Source organism: Octopus sinensis, linkage group LG4, assembly GCF_006345805.1.
Source record: "Octopus sinensis linkage group LG4, ASM634580v1, whole genome shotgun sequence".
NCBI classification, from domain to species: Eukaryota; Metazoa; Mollusca; class Cephalopoda; order Octopoda; family Octopodidae; genus Octopus; species Octopus sinensis.
The window spans coordinates 149,457,713-149,479,812 of NC_043000.1; the positions used below are offsets into that span (position 1 = coordinate 149,457,713).

The 22,100-nt window shown below is 37.9% G+C and overlaps 1 protein-coding gene across 1 annotated transcript in view; it reads right to left on the reverse strand.

The window, feature by feature from the left end:
* The window catches only part of LOC115211102, a 48,345-nt gene that overhangs the window by 15,949 nt on the left and 10,296 nt on the right, over positions 1 to 22,100 (reverse strand). The window contains exon 2 of the mRNA XM_029780002.2: positions 15,479 to 15,568. Coding sequence (XP_029635862.2) covers positions 15,479 to 15,568 — 90 coding nt within the window. The remainder of the gene's footprint in view (positions 1 to 15,478; positions 15,569 to 22,100) is intronic.

Here is a 22,100-nt window from a genome sequence, read left to right on the forward strand (position 1 = left end):
ATACTTAAATATATTTAGATGTAGATATGTATGTGGTGTTAAGAAGTTCACTTTGCAACCATGTGTTGCCTAAGGCAAGTTTCTTCTACTATAGTCTTGGACTGACCAATACCTTGTCAGTAAAATTTGGTAGACAGAAACTGCACAGAAAGCCTATTGTTTTCACACACAAGAAGGCCAATCTCTAAATGCTGAGCCTTATGAAGGAGATGACTGAAGACCCTCCCCTCACAACAGAATTAATGTCTTAAAACCAAAGTTCCATGTACAAAGAATTGATGTTGGAGCTGGTACCACATAAAAAAAAGCATTGATGTTCATGCTGGTGTGATGTAAAAAGCACTGGTGTCATAGCCATGTAAACAAGCTCTGATGGTAGTGCCACATAAAAAGCACACAGTACACTCTGTAAAGAGTTTAGCATTAGGAAGGGCATCAAATTATAGAAACCAAGCCAAAACAGACTGTGGAACCTGGTGCAGTCCCTGTTAAGCTGTTCAACCCATGCCAGCATGTAAATGGATGTTAAATGAGTATGATACATACATACATACATACATACATACATACATACATACATACATACATACATACATACACACACACACATACACACACATACATACATACATACATACATACATACATACATACATACATACATACATACACACACACACACACACACACACACACACACACACATACAAAGACATGGACAACAATTCTTACCCTTAGAACTGAGAACAGAATAATTGTTTCTGATAGTATAGGCATTTCAAAGGGAATATTCCAGGGAAATAATCTTTCTTTATTTTTTTTTTATTCTGGCACTGAATTCATTATCATTCCTTCTGCAGAAAACAAATGGTTACATACTAGGATCTTCAACTGCTAGAAATATCAGTGTAACTCATTATTTCTTTATAGACGACCTAAAGATTTATGTTAATATTGTTAACTATGCCAAAAAAACAACTGGAATTAATAACAACATTTTCAGCTGATACAGGCATGAAATTTGACCAAAAGAAATGTTGGCTGTGTGGTAAGTAGCTTGCTAACCAACCATATGGTCCGGGTTCAGTCCCACTGCGTGGCATCTTGTGTCTTCTGCTATAGCCTCGGGCCGAACAATGCCTTGTGAGTGGATTTGGTAGACGGAAACTGAAAGAAGCCTGTCGTATATATGTATATATATATATATATGTATATATGTATGTGTGTGTGTGTGTGTGTTTGTCCCCCTAGCATTGCTTGACAACCGATGCTGGTGTGTTTACGTCCCCGTCACTTAGCGGTTCGGCAAAAGAGACCGATAGAATAAGTACTGGGCTTACAAAGAATAAGTCCCAGGGTCGATTTGCACGACTAAAGGCGGTGCTCCAGCATGGCCGCAGTCAAATGACTGAAACAAGTAAAAGTGTAAAGTGTATATTTAGTTATAGAAGGAGGAAAGTCAGTCCCCAAACCCAAAACCTGTGCATTAACAGTCTCTCTATCACCCCCATTCTATACAAAGAATGTTACAAGTACCTTGGCATCAACAAAAATGTATCATATGAAGGCACTGAGAATAAAGACAGAGTGACCTGAGAATATTACACCAGACTTAGGAAAATATGGCAGTCGGAACTCTCCTTTTACAACAAAACAATATCCCACAATGCATTTGCAGTACCAGTGCTGATCCCAACATTTGGGATACTTGATTGGTCTGTAGAGGAAATCCACTCCATAGATATCAAAACCTGCAAAATCCTGACAACAACTGGGGACTTCCACAGAAACAATGATGTTGACAGGCTCTACCTAAGAAAAAATGAAGGTGATAGAGGCCTGAGAACAGTGCGGACAGCCTTTGAATGCAGTTTGGTATCACTCAGGCAGCACCTGCTAAACTACAGCAGCAAAAATAAATATATAAATGCAGTACTGAAAAGCGAAGTGTGCAACATCGTATGAATTAGCAGTGAGCTCCTCAAGAAGCACTCTCTTCATGATGATCTCCTACACAGCCCCAAAACAGCTCAGAGAAGACCTGGATGGAAAGCACTCAGCATACACAAAAAAAAAGAAGGACGATTATACATGGGTATGTTGCCTGGGAATCTTGAAGAAGACAGACGAATTGATATGAAGTGCAGCTTCTCTTGGACACAAGACCACAACATTACATCACACTTTGAGGGATATGCATTTGCAATCCAGGAACAGGAGATTGCCACAAAGGACCTGGTGAACAAGAGAGACAGTGATGTTCCTGCAATCCCAAGGTGCAACTGCATGTGTAGGCAATGTCATGTTTCTGTGGAAGATATCATGCCTGTGATTATCAGCTGTCCTAAAATGTAGTCATGGTATTACCTCCCTATGCAGCACGATATTGTTACTAAAACAATTTACAATGCTATTCTAAAAAAGACTGTCCTGAAATAAACTTAGAAAATCCCTCCGTTATGAAATACATTCATAAACACCAACTCAAGGAATACTGATGGAATATTCTCATCAAAACTTCTGTCAAATGTAAACATAACAGGCTGGATATTGTTGTTTGGGACAGAGGGGCCAAAGTATGTTTCATCATAGAGGTCAGCTGCCTTGCAGATATAAATATCTCTTTGAAAATAAAGGGAAAAGAAGATATCTATGGACAACTGCTTTGAAACCTCCAGTTTCTATATGCTGACAATGAATTCATATTCATACCAATAATAATTGGAGCACTAGGTTTTGTTAGTAAATGCTTAAAGGAAATTTTCAGAAAGAGAAATCAACCAGCTAATTCGTGTAGTCGTGAGTGGAACAGTAAAAATATACAAGACTGTTCCAAATGTGAATTGGTCTGTGTTAACTACATGCCACAAAGATGGAGCCTTGTATCTTAGTTGGAAACCGGTTCCATCCTCAGTGGAAGATTTATAATAATTAAAAATAGAAGAGACACAGATACACACACACACACACACACACACACACACACACACATACATACAAACACACACAAACCATAGAAGGGATTGATCATGTCAAAATCATGGCATGGAGTACCAACAAGTTTATCACATCCCACTTTGAAAGCTACCTCCATGCAATTCAAAAACAAGGGATCACCATCGTCTACAGCATAAAAGGCAGAAAACCTTGGCAAACAATAAATGAAGGCTGTGTAAGACCAAGACAGAAGATATCAACCATATTATTACCAACTGCAGATAATATCTTGCAGATATTTCTTTCCATGATGCAGCAGCCAGAACAGTCTGGAACAAGATAACAAGAAAAAAAAACACCTACTGAAGGGTGACCATGTTGAAACCAATGGGTGAAAAGAATACAGGTGGAACCTATAAATTAAAACAGTTTCCAAGGTAAAACACAATCAGCCAAATATAGATCTGTAGGATCATAAGGAAAAGATATGTTCTGTAGTGGAAATCAGCTGTCTCTGGACACCAATGTGGTTAGAAAAACACAAGAGAAAGAGGACATCTATTGATAAGGAGTTTGCAAATCCAATACCCAAGATACACTTTCAACTTCATTTCTGTTATTATTGGAGCAACAAGGCACATAAAATCTCACTTAGAGAAAAGTATTGCTGAATTTGGATTTTGAGAAGAGAACACAAATCCCTAATCCATATGCTATAAATTATTACAATATCTGGAACTATAAAAATCTGTAAGGCCTTCTTAAGATTTAAAGGATGATGGTTAAAACCAGATGCTCTCTTTCACAACCTTGCTATCAAGTAGGTGCCAGGTCAAAATTTATTCTAAATTAAAAAGACAAAGAGAACAGGCATACATAGATATTTACATGTATATACACATGCATGTGCATGCACACACACACACACACACACACTTAAAATACATAATTTTGCATATATCATTTCTCATTAGGAAATAAGTTAATGTGAATGCATCACTCTAACATCAGGTAAGAAGAGACTGTCAAAATAATTGATTGTAACCAAGACTTTAAATAAATCTTTGACACTAAATTAAATACCGCATTCATATACTATTGTTGCTTGTTAGCATATAGTTTGCTTTTGTATTTAGAGTCATTATACCTATTTCTTTATTACCCACAAGGGGCTAAACATAGAAGGGACAAAGACAGACATAGGTATTAAGTCGATTACATCGACCCCAGTGCGTAACTGCTACTTAACTTATCGCCCCGAAAGGATGAAAGGCAAAGTCAACCTCGGCGGAATTTGAACTCGGGACGTAACGACAGACGAAATACGGCTACACATTTCGCCCGGCATGCTAACGTTTCTCCCAGCTCGCCTTTTTTTTTTTTTTTTTTTTTTTTTTTTACCTGTTACTTATTTTTTCGAGTGTGTGTTGGAAGGAATTCTGAACAAGGTGGTAAGTAACCATTAATAAAACAAGTTTCAAGAAATAACTTGGGATTTGTCAAAGAAAATGGCAAAAATAAGTCTGAGAAGATATTTGAGATAACACAAAATTAAAAAAACAATTAAGTTATCTATCAGGGAAACATGAAAGAAGAAAGTTCCAAAAGACAAATGTTCAAAGAAATTCGTAGAGTAGAAAATCTTACAGCATGGGACAACAACTGTGAAAGGATGAGGAATAGTAGAAGGAGAAATCAATTAATAATTTAAGAGAGTCAGAAGAAAATTTGGCAGAACAACAACCATGGAAGTATTTGTAGAATTGAGATAAAGAAGTAATGTGGTGGAAGCACTCTGTCGGTTACGACGATGAGGGTTCCGGTTGATCCGAATCAACGGAACAGCATGCTCGTGAAATTAACGTGTAAGTGGCTGAGCACTCCACAGACACGTGTACCCTTAACGTAGTTCTCGGGGATATTCAGCGTGACACAGAGAGTGACAAGGCCGGCCCTTTGAAATACAGGTACAACAGAAACAGGAAGTAAGAGTGAAAGAAAGTTGTGGTGAAAGAGTACAGCAGGGATCACCACCACCCCCTGCTGGAGCCTCGTGGAGCTTTTTAGGTGTTTTCGCTCAATAAACACTCACAATGCCCGGTCTGGGAATTGAAACCGCGATCCTATGACCGCGAGTCCGCTGTCCTAACCACTGGGTCATTGCGCCTCCACAGAAGTAATGTACTGGCGATGAGAAGAGGGTTAAGGTTTAGCAGTAAAAACAAAACCAACAGTTAGTAACTTGCTTTTGTGCTTAATGAAGCAGAGAAAGAATGCCAGTTGAAGTGCCAACCCAGACATGACAATTGTATTCCATGCAACACAAATAAAAAACTTATAAAGATGAAGAATACATTCAAAGGAAAGATAATGAACTTGGGATAGAGAACTAACTTTCATAGGAGTTGATCTAGGAGTAGATTCAATACAAATATTCCAAGTGAGTTCTTCAGCAAAAGACAAACTTAAAAGATCCAGGAAGAATATACCTGGGGTTGAAAAACCAAAAAACCAAAAAACCAAAAAAAAAAAACCACTGAATTATTACTGAGCACTTCAATCAGTTTTTATTATTCAGGTAGTAAAAAAAAAATGAAAAAACAAATCAGGAAAATCAACCATCAAACAAACTAAACTTTCCATCCAAGCAAGAATGCAATGAGATGCATATTCACATGCTTTAAGGATATAAGAGTGTGAAAACTAGCTTTTAGAACATGAAAAGCAACAGTATTTTCCCCCACTGTCTTTAAACCACTTGTATATCAGAGTCAAAAGGTCAGTGGGAGAGTGTGATGTACAAAAACCCTTTTGTTTGTAAGAGAACAAAGTAACTCATTTAAAATGCAGAACAAACAACCCCCCTCACCCCCCCGCCCCAAAAAACCAGAAAAAAAAACAAGAGCACTCTACTAAAGCAACACCAGTGATTAATATGAGAATATCTGAGATAAAAGCCTTCAACGAATATCATGAGACATTTTGTTTTTCTCTTCTCTTAAATTCTGGTTTTTCTTAAGTAATCCTTTGCTTTAGATCGATACTGTAAAATATTAAAGTGTATTTAAAACCTCCTAATATAATAATGAACGTAGTTTTTTCTTTATATATTTGTGTGTGTGTATATATATATATATTATATATATATATATATCTATATATATATATATATATATATATCTATATATATATATATGTGTGTGTGACCGCGTGTGTACCGTTGGCGATTTTTTCCCTCCGTCTTCCCTTCTTTGGATCTTTCCTTTTCCTATGTTTCTGACGAAGAGCTCCGCTCGAAACGTTGAACCCTCCTTCTTTCCTGAGCGTCCAATAATACGATACTTGTTCCACGTCCTCGCGTTGTTGTGTTTTCTCTTTGTGTTTTCATGTTTGGATTAACAATATATATATATATATATATATATATAAATAGAGTTAAACATACAAAAGATTTCACGTAAACCTGAAGGTTCAACTTTCAAAAACAACTTGTGTGATTTTTTTTGCTACCTTGGTAACTATTTATGTATTTTTCCCTGTTAATTGTTAACAAGGGAAAAATACATGCATCTATTTATATATATACATATATGTATATATATTTTCATATATTTGTGTATGAGGTAAGACGGTTTTTTTTCTCTAATTTGTTGCACACACGCATTTTTGCTAATACATACGCGGTGAAGCTACACATTAGCGTCGTATTTTTACGTTCGCTATTTCCAGTAAATATCGGTACTTAGTTGTGCCATTTATTTACTAATTTGTGTATTTTTCCCTCACGGGCTACTTTTTACTGGAAGGCAATACTTTGTATTGCATTACTGATATTTTGAAACTTCTTCACCGTTTCTCGTACTGTTAGCGTTCCGCATTTCAGTCGAGTGTGTTAGTATTAATGTGGTAACATCGTAGATTTCGTCTTGGTATATGTTTGGCTGATGAAGGTAAAATAAAATATGGGTGAGAGACATATCTTGTAAAACCTGAAACCTGCAGGTACCACATTATCCTTTTCCGGGTGTTTCATCTTTCAGATGTTCTCCCTGGAGGTAAGACGGTTTTTTTTCTCTAATTTGTTGCACACAGGCATTTTTGCTAATACATACGCGGTGAAGCTACACATTAGCGTCGTATTTTTACGTTCGCTATTTCCAGTAAATATCGGTACTTAGTTGTGCCATTTATTTACTAATTTGTATATATATATATATATATATATATATATATATATAATCATCGTTTAACGTCCGCTTTCCATGCTAGCATGGGTTGGACGATTTTGTCTGAGGGCTGGCGAACCAGATGGCTGCACCACACTCCAATCTTGATCTGGCAGAGTTTCTATAGCTGGATGCCCTTCCTAACACCAACCACTCCGAGAGTGTAGTGGGTGCTTTTTACGTGCCACCGGCACGGATGCCAGTCAGGCGGTACTGGCAATGACCTCGGTCGAATCTTTTTATGCATGCCACCGGCACAAGTGCCAGTAAGGCGACGCTGGTAACGATCAAACACGAACGGTGCCCTCTGGCAACGATCACGCTTGGTTGGTGCTCTTGGCACCCTACGAGCACGGGCACAAGTGTCAGTAAGGCGCCGTTGGTAACGATCACACTCGAATGGTGCCTTTTATGTGCCACTGGCACGGAAGCCGGTTAGCCGCTCTGTCAACGATCACACTCATATGGTGCTCTTTGCACCTCGCTAGCACGGATGCCAGTCATCGAATTTGATTTTGATTTCACTTGCCTTAACAGGTCTTCGCAAGCAGAGTTTAGTATCCAAAGAAGGAAAAGGTACGCATAAGCGGGCTGGTTACGCTCCTGGCAAAGACCACGCGTTATGGTCTCATTTGGCTTCCGGGTCTTCTCGAGCACAGCATATTTCCAAAAGCCTCGGTCACTGGTCATTTCCTTGGTGAGGCCTAAAGTTCGAAGGTCGTGCTTCACCACTTCATCCCAGGTCTTCCTGGGTCCACTTCTTCCACAGGTTCCCTCAACCGCTAGGGTGTGGCACTTTTTCACACAACTATCTTCATCCATTCTCGCCACATGACCATACCAGCGCAAGCGTCTCTCTTGCACACCACATCTGATGCTTCTTCGGTCCAACTTTTCTCTCAAGGTACTAACACTCTGTCGAGTATGCACACTGACATTACACATCCATCGGATCATACTGGCTTCATGCCTTGCGAGCTTACGCATGTCCTCAGCAGTCACAGTCCATGTTTCACTGCCATGTAGCATGGCTGTTCGTACACAAGCATCATACAGTCTACCTTTTACTCTGAGCGAGAGGCTCTTTGTCACCAGCAGAAGTAAAAGCTCTCTGAACTTTGCCCAGGCTATTCTTACTCTAGCAGTTACACTTTCAGCGCACCCTCCTCCGCTACTGACTTGGTCACCTAGGTAACAGAAGCTATCTACTACTTCTAGTTTTTTCTCCCTGGAATGTGGCGGGAGTTGTTCGCTGCGCATTTTCAGTGTTTATTGCTCCCGAGCATCTGCCACATATAAAAACTATCTCCCCAGTTAGCGTTCCTTTGATATATATATTTATTATATATATATATATATATATATATATAGATATATATATATATATATATTATATATATATATATATATATATATAAGGGCAAACAATCGCGAGAAAAAACATAATTCTCAAAAATTAATTTGCTAAGATATTATCAATTTAGTTGTCATCTGGAATGACTATTTTAAAAAATGATAATAACAGAATTACTAATATAGGTCATCACAAGCCCAAGAAAAGCATTAAATAGCTGAGGGATTAAACTTTAAATTAATCAAAGGACATACTAAGTATGTACTAAGTATGTCTGCCTGCTGGAAATAACAGTTAAAACTCATATTTAAATCACCAAAATTACACTGATGATAACTACAGAAATCAACCGAAGTAGAACAGGTTAATAAAATCTCCTAACGTACATTAAAGTACAAGGACTCACGTGGACTGGTTTCTGTATTGGCAAAATAAATAAAATCCCCTTAACGTCATTAGTATGCGTTACCATGAAAACAGACCCCAAACTACTTGTATCAAGAGAGAGAGGGGGGGAAGAGTGCAGGTAATATATAGAGAACAGCCCAGTGAGGTGGATCAGCGGAGAGAAGAAACATCAGGTAATGGTGGTGGGAGGAGAGAGATATCTGGTGTCGATGGTGAGATGATAAAGATCGGCGTAAGGATCAAGATATCCGGTATTGTAAGGCGGCGAGTTGGCAGAAACGTTAGTACGCCGGGCGAAATGCTTAGCGGTATTTCGTCTGTCGTTACGTTGTGAGTTCAAATTCCGCCGAGGTCGACTTTGCCTTTCATCCTTTCGGGGTCGATAAATTGAGTACCAGTTACGCACTGGGGTCGATGTAATCGACTTAATACCTATGTCTGTCCTCGTTTGTCCCCTCTATGTTTAGCCCCTTGTGGGTAGTAAAGAAATAGGTATTGTTTGGTGGTGGTGGTGGGGGTGGGGGCGCACCGCGAACAAGCGAGTTTAATTTGAGGACACGGGACGAGGATCTAACGAAAGTAGCGGGAGTGTTTAGTATAGTATACATTCATAGAGTTCATGGCGGATAAGAAATTAAACTAGAGAAACGAGGAATAAGAAATTAAACAGGCCAAGAGACGAGTGATTATCCTAATTTAATTAGTTAGCTTCTGAGAAAAATGAGCTGTTAGTAAACAGTACATTTAAATAGCGGTGGTGGTGACCCCCTTCGGTCAGACACTGACCTTGGGTTTGCACCTAGAGAGTTACCCTCTGAGGCACAAGTCTGGGCAAGGTTGTTTTATGGGAGACCAGCAGTCGTCCATGCATACCGGCCTTCCCTCTCCACGTCACCGATGTTGTCCAAGGGAAAGGCAAAAGGGGCCGATACAGCTTGGCATCTGTGACGTCGCAACTCATTTCTACAGCTGAGTGAACTGGAGCAACGTGAAATAAAGTGTCTTGCTCAAGAACACATCACGCAGCCCGGTCCGGGATTCGAGCTCACAACCTCACGATCGTAAGCTCGACGCTCTAACCACTGAGCCACGCGCCTTCACATTTAAATAGTAAACAATACATTTAAAGTGTTAAAGGCGAATGAGTGAATGAAGGATCGAAAAACGAGACTTAGCTTAGCTTAGCAATGCATAATCATCATTTGGCGACTGGGCAAGAATAAGTGGGTGGCCCCTGTGCCAGTGGCACGTAAAAACCACCCACTACACTCACGGAGTAGTTGGCGTTAAGAAGGGCATCCAACTGTAGAAACACTGCCAGATCAGACTGGAGCCTGGTGCAGCCTCCTGGCTTCCCAGAACCCGGTCGAACCGTCCAACCCATGCTATCACTTAAAACGGACGTTAAACGATGATGATGAACGATGATGATGATAATACACACACACACACACACACACACACACACACACACCACACACACACACATACATATATATATAGGTTATGGGAGGTAATGGTGTCAGTGAGACCCAAAGGTGTCAGCTAGTGCCGAATAAGTGCTATGGATAGACCATAGTTAAGTTCCAGGTTCGGTGATTAGTCGAATAAGGGGTCCAACTTGGGTCATATATCAGCGTGTGTATATAATTTTTTTTCTCCGTAATGAAATAACAAACCAAGGCAGTGTAGATTTTAGAACATTTATAAATAGGTCTTACAGCTGTTTCTAGGATATTTATTATATTCCTTCATCGGAGACGGTATGAGAAGATGGTTAAGCAATAATTAATTTAGATAAGATACGAAATAGAGAGTGAGGTGGAGGAATGAAAATGGATGTGAGATATGCAGGGATATTGTCTTTGTAGATCCATTATTTAGGCAGAATGGTATACATATAAGATTCGAATACCTTATGGGTAAAATCCAATAGTATTTAAAATTGGCCATTCTAAGTATAGAGTTTATGCACAGTGTTATTGAATCAAGGGTTTTATTTAAAGTGACCTAAAAGTAGGGAATGCATTAGTAAGGTCAAATCGAAAACAGGAAGAGAGGAATAAAGAAAGAGAAAAAATGAGAAAAAAGAGAAAAGAAAGAGAAGAAAATAAGAAGTGTGTATGGGTGTGTATGTGTGTGTAAGTGTGTTGTATTTATCAGGGGTTCTGTGTGTATCCGTGTGTGTTGGGTTTATCGGGGTGGTGTGTATGTGTGCGTGTACGTTCAGTGCATGTTGGTACTGAGTATGGTACTGAGTATGGTACTGAGTGTTTGTGTGTATATGTGGGTGTGGTTTATGTAGTTTCCGGGTGTGCGTGCATATGTGTGTGTGCTGAGTTTGTGAGTGATTTGTTTTGTCTGTATTGTTAGTGCAGTGTGTGTGTTTACGTGTGGGTGTGTTTGTGTAAGTGTGTCTATGTGTCTTGTATTTGTCGGGGAGGTGTGTGTCATTGTGTGTGTGTGCATACTTGTGTGTATGTGTGTGTGTCTGTGTGTTTGTGAGTGTTTGTTGGGATTGTATTATGTGTATATGTACATGTTTTTTCTTTTCAGTGTGTGTGTGATTTTTTACTGGGGAACGAGCGTATTGTGTTTGTGTGTCTGTGTACATATGTGTGCATATATGCATGTGTGTTTGTGTGTGTATCTGTGTATGTGAGAATGTGATTTGTAATTGTCAGGATGATGTGTAGATGTGTGCATGTACATGTTTACGTATGTGTGTATGTGTGTGTGAGTGTTGGTTATGGTTGCTAGAATCGTATTGCAAGTGTATATATGTATGTGTTTTTTCTTGGAATGTGTGGGTTTGTGTTCGAGTGTGGGAATATTGTGTTTGTGCGTGTGTGTATATGTATGTCTTTGCGTGGGAGGTTTGCATTGTATTTGTATGTGTGTGATTTTGTACATCTGTATATGTTTTTGTGTGTGTTTGTTGTAGGTGTATACCTGGGGGAATATGTTAGAGCGTGCTGAGTTGTGGTCTGTATTTTCGAATAAGATTATTTTCCCTATTTATTCCTGTTTGGTCAGTGGTATTGTCTGGGCATTGGTATAGTCGGAAAACTAGGAATTTGGGGGACTTGTTTTCTGCACAGAGATCTAAGTGATCACTAAGTGGTATCTGTTTTGTGATGAGATCCCTCAATTATTGGCGGTGGACTGTCATCCTTTATCTGAGGGTAAAGCTCGTTTGCCCAATGCAATCTTTGTGGTACCCTTCACACCTTATGGCATAAAGTAGATTCTTTGGTGCACAGGTGAAGTTATTTTTTACAACAAAGTGTGTCCTGACTGGAATTTGTATATTGTTCCTTCAATGAGGTGGATGCAAGTCCTGGTTGCAACGACCACATTTTTTGACGGTGGGCTTGTGTCGGGTAATTTTGCATTGGTGAAACAGAAGGTATTGTTTGGAATCAGTTGGTTTGTAGTGGATATCAGTTTCAATGTTGGTACCTTTTTTATACTAAGAATGTCAAGAAAAGGAAGTTGGTCTTGACTATATTCCATTGCAAATTAGATATGGTTGTCGACACTGTTGATTAAAGTTTTTGAAATCACTGAGTTGGTCGAATGTGTGGGACCATAGGATGAGGCAATCATCCAAGTAGCGTTTCCAATTCTCCAACAGGTATTTATGGAAAGACAGGCCGTATTTTGATTTGGATTCTTCATAAATTTGTAATTCTAGGTAGGCCATCACCAGGTTTGCATAGGTAGGGGCAACTTTAGTACCCATTACAGTCTCTGATACCTGTCTGTAGGTATTATTATTAAAATTAAAAAAAGTTGTTTTGGAGGATAAACTTAAGGCCCTCGATGATGAATTCTTTTTTTTATTCTTTCCGGGACCCCGTTAGGGTATTTTTCAAGCCAGAAATTTAATGGCTTCTAGTCCATATTGATGTGGGATCGTAGTGTAAAGGTTTATCACATCAAAGGAGACAATGAAAATGTCTTTATTGGTATGTTTGGGGAGATGATTTAGTAGGTCCAGGTCTTACAATACTTGGTATGTGTTTGAGTATTGGTTTTAAGAGGGCATCGATAAAGTTGCTTAATCTGTGTGTTTCACAGTTTGGGTCTGCCACAATTGGTCCCAGTTTGAGATCAGTGGGATGTGGTACAGTGATGCAGGTTGAAGCGGACTTTTTGCAAGCTTCGGTAATTATTTTGCTCTTGTGGATTTTTGGAAGCCCGTAGGGGATGCTGGTTTGGCAATTAAAATTTGTTAGGTAGTCGCATTCCTTTGCCGTTAAGTTATTTCGATGTTGGCAAATGAGTGTGATTAATTTGATAATTGTTTTTGATTGTTGGTAGTTGACTATTCTTTCATAGTTGGTAGTATTTTGTAAGAGGTGAGATACAGAGTTTTTGTATTGTTGAGTATCCATACAATACAAATGACGACAGCACTACCCTTATCTGCTTCCGTGATTGTGATGTCATGATTGTTTCGTAACTCATAGAGGATTTCCCATTCCCTTTTACTGGTATTGGGTTTGGGTTTAGGTTGTGGAAGTTCACTATAAGGAAAGTTTGAAATGTAGTCACAAAATTTGTCCAAAGTTTTGTTTCTGCCTTTTGTGGGATTATAATCGCTCTTGTTATGGACCATTGATTTGTCGTTATTAATTTCTTTGTAAAAAAAAATTCCTCTGTGAGGCATAATTTTCTGTAAAAGTGTGAGACATCATCCTGCATTTCACTCAGGTTAGGGTATTGTGGGGTTGGTGTGAATTTTAGTTCTTTTGAAAGGATTTTGATTTGTTGGGTTGACAGGCTTAGGTTTGAGAGATTGGGAATTTGTGGTTCTTGTGTGTTTGCATTATTTGTGTTCATATCTGGTGGGGGTAAGGAAAGGGCTGGTGTCTGCAGGGGGAGATGGTTTGGGGTGTGGAGCGGGAAGGGAGGGACGGGAATAGGTTGTGGTTCTTCCTTGCTGGTTTGCTGTTTTCTTCTTTTACTCTTCTTCTTGCCCACCTCTGTCCATTCTGTTTATTTTTCTTTTTGTACTCCTAGTTTTTCGTTTCCATCTTTCTCAGTTCCTGATGTTACGACTGTCGAAGACGCGGTCTCCACTGGATCTTCTTTTGGTCTTTCTACAGGGAGTGGGGAAGCACTTGACCTGACCAGTGCGACAGGTTGTACTGGGTTACATGTTACCAGTAGCGCCCAAGAGCGACCTGACCTTGTAGTGACCCTCTGTGCATACATAAGAACATTATCACATATCGAAACCGTGTTACGTCCAACCACACGTACTTTTTTTTTTATTTATTTCTTCTGATCTCACTATTTTTTTTCATTTTTACGATAAATTCGTCCGTCTCTGCCTTAATTTTTATTTCCTCTAATGTCATAGGTAATTTCCGCACAACATTGCACAAAGTGAATAATTGAGCTCCTTAACATCATCATTCACTGCTGGATATATTCTGAATACTTTCTGAATTGAACCAATCTCATTGACAAGCATTGTTGGTAATATAAAATACATAACTCAATATCTACCAAGAGGTTCTAATGACTATGCAAATTACATGACTATGTTCTCTATTCTGATATTATGATAGTGAATGTAATATGTCTCGTCACAAAAATACACTGGTATCAATATATAGTAACTATACAAAACTTGTAGCCACATCCTATAAATAGATGGTTCTGTAGGTAACAGCTTTTTAATAGATATATACCAATGAACCTTATCAATGAGCTTTTCAGCTGATGTTTTAGTCTCAGGTAATCAGTTTAACTTAGTTCTTTGTAAATATGTATATAGTCAGCTTACTTTCTATAAAATCAGCTCCACTTTCTTAGTTTCAAGATATTCTTGAATTTCTATAAAGATTCTGTAATTTTTTCTGGGCTGTTAAGTACTGCTGTGGAGGCAGGTGGCTTAGTGGTTAAGGTGTTGCACCCATGATTTGTAAGATTGTGGTTTCAATTCTTGGACTGTATTATGTGTTGTGCTCTTGAGCAAAACGCATCATTTCATGTTGTTCCAGTCCATTCAGCTGGCAAAAATGAACATTCCTGTGACGAACAATCATCCTATCCAGGGGTGAGTATATATGCCTTTGAATCTAGGAAACTGCCCCAATAATTCTATATGACCAAGGAAGGAGCTGTAAGTGCTGTCCAGGTAGCTTCTTGATACAAACTTCAAATATTTTACTGTGATGCGTTAGAAATTTTCCATGAAATAAAAGAAAATATAAACACTATTTTCTTTTGTAGTAAATTTGCAATCAATAAAGTCCATAACCCACCTTATTGTGGATTATATTTTATAAATTATAAGTTTGATTTCTGCTTTGATTGTTAGGTCTTCTTTCAGTTTGTTACCAGCCCAATACTTGAATATCTCTGCCAGCACTATACTACAAATTATCTAGCAGCCGACCGACCGACTGACTGACCAACCATGTTTGTCAAATATCAACAATAACACTTCTTAAGATAAATGAATTTTCAGAAACATCTAACCATATTTGGAAAAGAAAAAAAAGAAATTAAATGTAAAAGATATAAAATAACTCACCTTGAGCTTTCAATGTCATAATTACAATACATGAAATTATTCCTAACATGGAAATAATCACACACCGCTTCTGAATTGGTCTCATTTTACCTAAAAAAAAATATCAAGGAAACTTGGAAAATTACTCTGACATGATTTAAGCTTGTTTATTATTTAATTATTATTTAGCTAAAAATTGTTGCCAACTATTTTCGAAATCACATCCAATCATCTTTCAATTAAAAAAGGCATAAAAAATGTAATTCTAAATACTTCCCTAACTAAAAAGATGGAATTGCTATGACTAGAACACTTTTGGTCATAGTTCTGCAGGACTGGAATTGACCAGAGGTTAAACAACAACTACTGAGGTTCATTTTGCCTTTCGTCTATCAACGGTTGATAACATGAATAGTAGTTGAGCACTGAAGTCGATGTAATAGACTTACCCCACCCCAAAATATGCTGGCCTCATGCTAACATTTGAAATCAGTATTTATACCAATGAACAAGTATTTGTATTTCATTTAATTATTGAAGTAAGTGTAATATTTGTTTAACCCTTTCGTGTTCACATTATTCTGCCAAAATTAATCCTTTTTCATTCACTTTGTTTTGAACTAATCATGCATTATCTTGTAGCGATGAGATTTTGATGAGGTAATTCTTAATTTTTAAAACGATATTGTAGGGTTGGTGTGAGAGACCACATCTGGACAGTTTGCACATAAAACAGGCAGAATACTTTTGGCCGGATATGGCCAGTTTAAATGCTAAAGGGTTAATTCAGAGTGTGTCGACTGAAGTAAAAACTCTTGGTTCAGAAAAATCAGTTATCCAGAAAGGTTTTGGAACCAAAAGTTCCGAAAAATCAATGTTGCACCTGTATGAGAAAAACAGATTCCAAATTTTATTTTGGTTCGTAGGAGCAACTGCCTTTCGAAGCCTCATATTGTCGTTAACTACTCGAAATGAGGAGTAGATGGACAGCCGACAACTGATAAAGGGTCGTCCTTTATGTTACCTGTCTTGTTTTCCATTTGTTTCTCTCATTGTTTGCAAGTTTGTCTTCGTATTTCATGTTGTTTACGTTTTGTGATGTCCTGTACCCATATATGCATATATATATACTTATGCGTATGTATGTATGTACATACGTATAGTATATATGCGTGTATATATATAATATATATATATATATATATATATATATATATATATATATATATATATATATATATAATATATATATATATTATATATACATATATATATATATATATATATATATATTATATATACATATATATATATATATATATATATATATAGATATATATATATATATATATATATAATATATATATTATATATATTTATATTAATATATGATATAATGCTACGCATCTATTTCCAAGTAAGTTCATCTTAATAATTTTGATGCGACTCTACTCTGTACTGTTTTCTCTCTCTTCCTTTCTCTAATTCTTTTTCTCTTCTTTTTCCCTTTTGTTTTCTCTCTCCTTTCTCTAATTCTTTTTTCCTTTCACCGTTTTCTATCTCTCTCCCTCTCTCTTTCTCCTTTACTCTCTCATTGCTCATAAGTGACCATCGTCCATCTTTCTTTTCCTCATGTGATCATCTTTGTTTTCCTTCAGTCTGAACTTCCGGCGGTGTATATTTCAGTTGTCACTGTTATTTATTACAACCTTAACTCTAAAACCTTAACCCTAACCCTAACCCTAACACCCTAACCCTAAAACCCTAACCCTAACCCTAGAACCTTAAAGCTAAAACCAATACAAACGCACGAACGATGTCATAAATAACGGTGACAAACGAAAAATACTCCGCCGATAGTTGTTGTTGACAAACCACGGCAGTAATTTTATTCAGCTGAATACACGTCATTGATTGGTTGAAATTACCGAAACACGAGAACTTCAACACGAAACAAGGTTGTAAACATAAACTTTTCTCAAAAATGCTAAGAGTAAAAGGTGTTTCATATGACACATTCTACCAGTATACGAAGTTTGAAAGTGTTTAGTTACAAAAAGTTATTTTTTAAATCTGTAGATCAAAAGGTAAAGATCCAAATATCTATACATATACTCATATCTACTCATGTGTACCCGTTTGCATGCTCATATATGTATACACACACATATATACATACATATATGCATACATACATACATACATACAACATACATACATACATACATATATATATATATATATATATATGTATGCATGTATGTATGTATACATATATATAGATACACACACACACACACACACACACACACACACACACATATATATATATATATATATTATATATATATATATACTAGCAGTTAAACCCGCTTTCACCCGGTCTGTTTGGATGATGTGGCTGTGATCGCTTTCGGTTAGGCATAATCTATAACAGCGCTTCTCAACCTTATCATTTCGGGTCCCCTGTTTCGAGTGGACCCTCCAGCTGTATGAAAATTTCCTGACCCCCACTGCCCCTTGTCAGAAAACAGCTTCAGGAGTTGTGAAGAAAGAATTTGTACGTAGTCTGTTTCTGAGAGCTATTGTATTGGACATCTGTCTAATCATTAAAACATTGATGTAATTATGAACATAGGAAGAAATTATACATCAATCCCTATTTTTGTAAGCAGTTGTATCTGTAAAAATTTTATTTGCAGATGGCAGAAATTGAAAGAAGATATGTGAAATGGACGTGTGTGTATGTGTGTGTGTGTGTGTTGTGTGTGTGTGTGTGCGTGCTTGCTTGCGCGTGTGTATGTGAGAGAGAAAGAGGGTGAGAAAAAGAGAGATAGAGTGAGTGAAGAGAAAATATCTTCGCAGAAAACACCTTCAGGAGTTGCGAAGAGAAAATTTGTACGTAGTCTGTTTCTGAGAACTATTCTATTGGACCTCTGTCTAATCACGTCTTTTAAGGTACACACGCATACGTAGAAAATGTGAGGTCATGGTAGAAGTTTTGGCTGGCTGTCATCCTGTAGTCCCCTTGTTGCTAGCCGAATAGTATATGGCGGCTGTGTGAGCAACTGGTTGTTTTAATGGGTGAAGAAAGAGGGGAAGAAGTTTTAATCGATTTTCTCTGTAAGTATGGGTGCAAGGAAAAAATAGAAGAGGCATTAAGAAGTTGACGTTAAGAATTGCTTTAACAGTTAGAAAATGTTTGACATTTCAATCATCACCAAAAAATGAAACTGTAAGAATTTACAAGGAAATTGTGTGTAAGAAGTAAAGCGGAAATGATTTTTAACTGTAAAGTATGGAAGAAGTCATTGTTATACGTTTATAGAAAAAATAGACACGTAACTTTTTTGAGAACAAAATGTAGGTGAGCGCTATTGTATTAGACGTCTGTGTAATCAAAGAGCAGAAATTGAAAGAAGATATATGAAATGGACGTGTGTGTGTGTGTGTTGTGTGTGTGTGTGTGTGTGTGTGTGTGTGTGTGTATGTGTGTTTGATAGGGTGTGCGATATGGGCGAGAGAGTTAACTGAAATTTTGTTATTCACTTGTAGTGAGAGAATGTGTGAGTGAGTAACAGAGAAAAGGAGAGAGAGGTTATGTATGTTGGCAGGGGAATTCCATTAGAAAAGTTTTAATTGATTTTCTCGGTAACTATGGGGACTAGGAAAAATACAAACTGCATTCCAATCTGTGCACCCGTCTCCACATGTGTGCCATTTTTCACGCGAATCCACCCAGCTGTTTGGCTGTGAACCTCAAGACAAGAAGGAATACAACGCTCACCTTTGTCCAATTTATATATGTCTTACTAGCAGCTAAGCCCGGTTTCACCCGGTCTGTTTGGATGATGTGGCTGTGATCGTTTTCGGTTAGGCATAATCTATAACTGCGTTTCTCAACCTTATCATTTCGTATCCCATGTGACTCCCCACCCCGTCAGAAAACAGCTTCAGGAGTTGTGAAGAAGTGATTTGTACGTAGCCTGTTTCTGAGAGCTGTTGTATTGGACCCCTGTCTAATCATTAAAACATTAATTAATTATTAACATCGAAAGAAATTATACATTAATCCCTATTTTTGTAAGCAGTTTTATCCATAAAAATTTTATTTGCAGAGAGCAGAAATTGAAAGAAGATATGTAAAATGGTCGTGTGTGTGTGTATGTGTGTGTGTGTGTGTGTGTGCGCGCGCGTGCGTGCGTGCTTGCTTGTGCGTGTGTATGTGAGAGAGAAAGAGGGTGAGAAAGAGAGATAGATTGAGTGAGTGAAGATGTGTCGTGATGATTGACGACTTTTAAGGTACACACACATACATAGGAAATGTGAGGTCATCGTAGAGAAGTTTTATGATAGTTAATTTATGGAAAAGATTATGTTAAATTTTTGAAATGCAAATATGTGAATGAAAATTAAGTTCATACCTCTACATGGTAGCTAAACCTGGTATAAATAGCAACCAAATCTCCCCATGTCTTAATCCGACAATTGTGCCTGTCATGTAGTTTGAATGAGAAACTGTAACTAAAGATTAAGATTATTAACCCCACAAAGAGGTAAAAGAAGAGAGACAGCATGGCGAAAGTTTTGGCGCACTGTCATCCAGTACTCCCCTTCTTGCTAGCGAAATGATATATACCGGCTGTGTGAGCAACTGGTTGCTTTAATGGTGGAACAAACAGGGGAATTCCATTAGAAAAGTTTTGATCGATTTTCTCAGTAAGTATGGGGGCTAGGAAAAAAATACAAACCGCATTCCAATCTGTGCATCTGTCTCCACATGTGTGCCATTTTTCATGTGAATCCACCAAGCCGTTTGGTTGTGAACCTCAAGACAAGAAAGAATACAACCATCGCCCATGTCCAATTTATATTATAGATATATTATATTTACTACCAAAACTAATACCCACTTGAACATCACCCCACCCTTACCTTCTTTCTACCTTTTCTATGCCCATCCCTTAATGCAGCTCTACCACACCACCCCTGCTCACATACCTGACACTCTTTTACTCCTTACCCTCTTGTCTTCATGCAGGCCTCTATGCCTTCATAATCCAAAACTAAAATACTCATCTATATAAGTCTAATTAACTGGGAAACAAATTAAACACTTACACACAAATAGTCACCCCGCAAACCCACTCGCCCCAACATTCTATAATAATACACTTTACAAATACATAGATCCTCCTCCTAATCTCTAGCAATGAAACAATTATTAACCATAACACATTTTCAAACCACCCACAATTTTGTATGAGTTAGCTCCCATTTCACCCTGTTAGAGTTATCCTCTTCACCTACACCACCGGTGACAACTAATCGTAAAGTATTAAAAAATGAATACACACGTGCGAAAAGATGTGCTTAATTAAACTAGGAAACCCGCACCTAAATAATACTCATCCCGCCCTAATTACCCAACGAAACTAACCAATCTACCATAAGCAAACCTTTACCCAGCGAATTTACCAGCGCAAGAACAAAATTTAATGTAAGAATTACTACTTTATTTGCATTACCATCACATATGTATCAATAAATACACATATATATACGCACATATATACACATACTCATACATACATGTATGCGTTTGTATATTCATATATGTATATATACGTATATACATACACACACATGTATATATATATATAATTAAATGATTGTGATCCTAAAGTAATAATTGGGGAGTTAGATAAGGATTCGAATTTAAAATGGAGATTCATAAGGTTGTTGGGGATTACCTACGGTGTATTGTGGAAATATACCGTGTGGTTATCGAGGCATTCAGATGTGTGGTAGAATTTGAATGTATGAAAAAAGCGGTGGTTGCATGTGCTTGGGGCCTCATTATGTTTATTTAGTAGTGTTGAAGAGTTGTGCTTTAATATGTGGAGTGCCTCCTTCAGGCAAAACTTGCAGGTTGAGCGTTGGCCTTGGCAAGAAAGCCCTGAGTCTAATATGGACCATGACAAAGTATAGGGTATATTTGTATTTTTGAGATGATGTATGTGACATCTCTGCCAGGTCATAATGTCTCCAAAGAAAAGATCCTCCATTGGTCGAAACACGGCAGTATCAGAGAAATTGAAAAGGAGATCAAATGAATCGTCGCATAAGACTTCAATTAGGCAATCACAAAATGCTGCATGCACAGCTACTGCAAGAGCCATGGAAAACGATGAGCAGCGTAGTATTCGCCTGACCAGGAATGCTGTATTAACAGTTTCAGTCAATCCCCCACGCCCATTATCACGTCATTTCTTTCATGTAGATTTCTCTCGTGTGGTGCTGTTGAGCGCGCCACAGGTTTAGTTTATCGCATAGATGTAGTTCTATGTCTTCTGATTGTTCAGCGTGGTAGCGGCAGCTCCGACAGCCGCAATGGAGAGTTTTTCCACTGAGTTTTTTTGTACGTTAAAAAATCACATACCCCAACCCACTTTTCCGTGACAAGGTTAGGGTCAGGAATCTTCCACGCAGAGGCATGACATATCACATTAGCCCTTCATTTACTCCACAAATGTTTTGTTGTTAATGCTGCACTTCCTCGTATCACATGTTTCAACTTAATAGTATCATATATACAAACTATACCATTTAAATCCCGAGCAACGCTGGGTGTGTCTGCGAG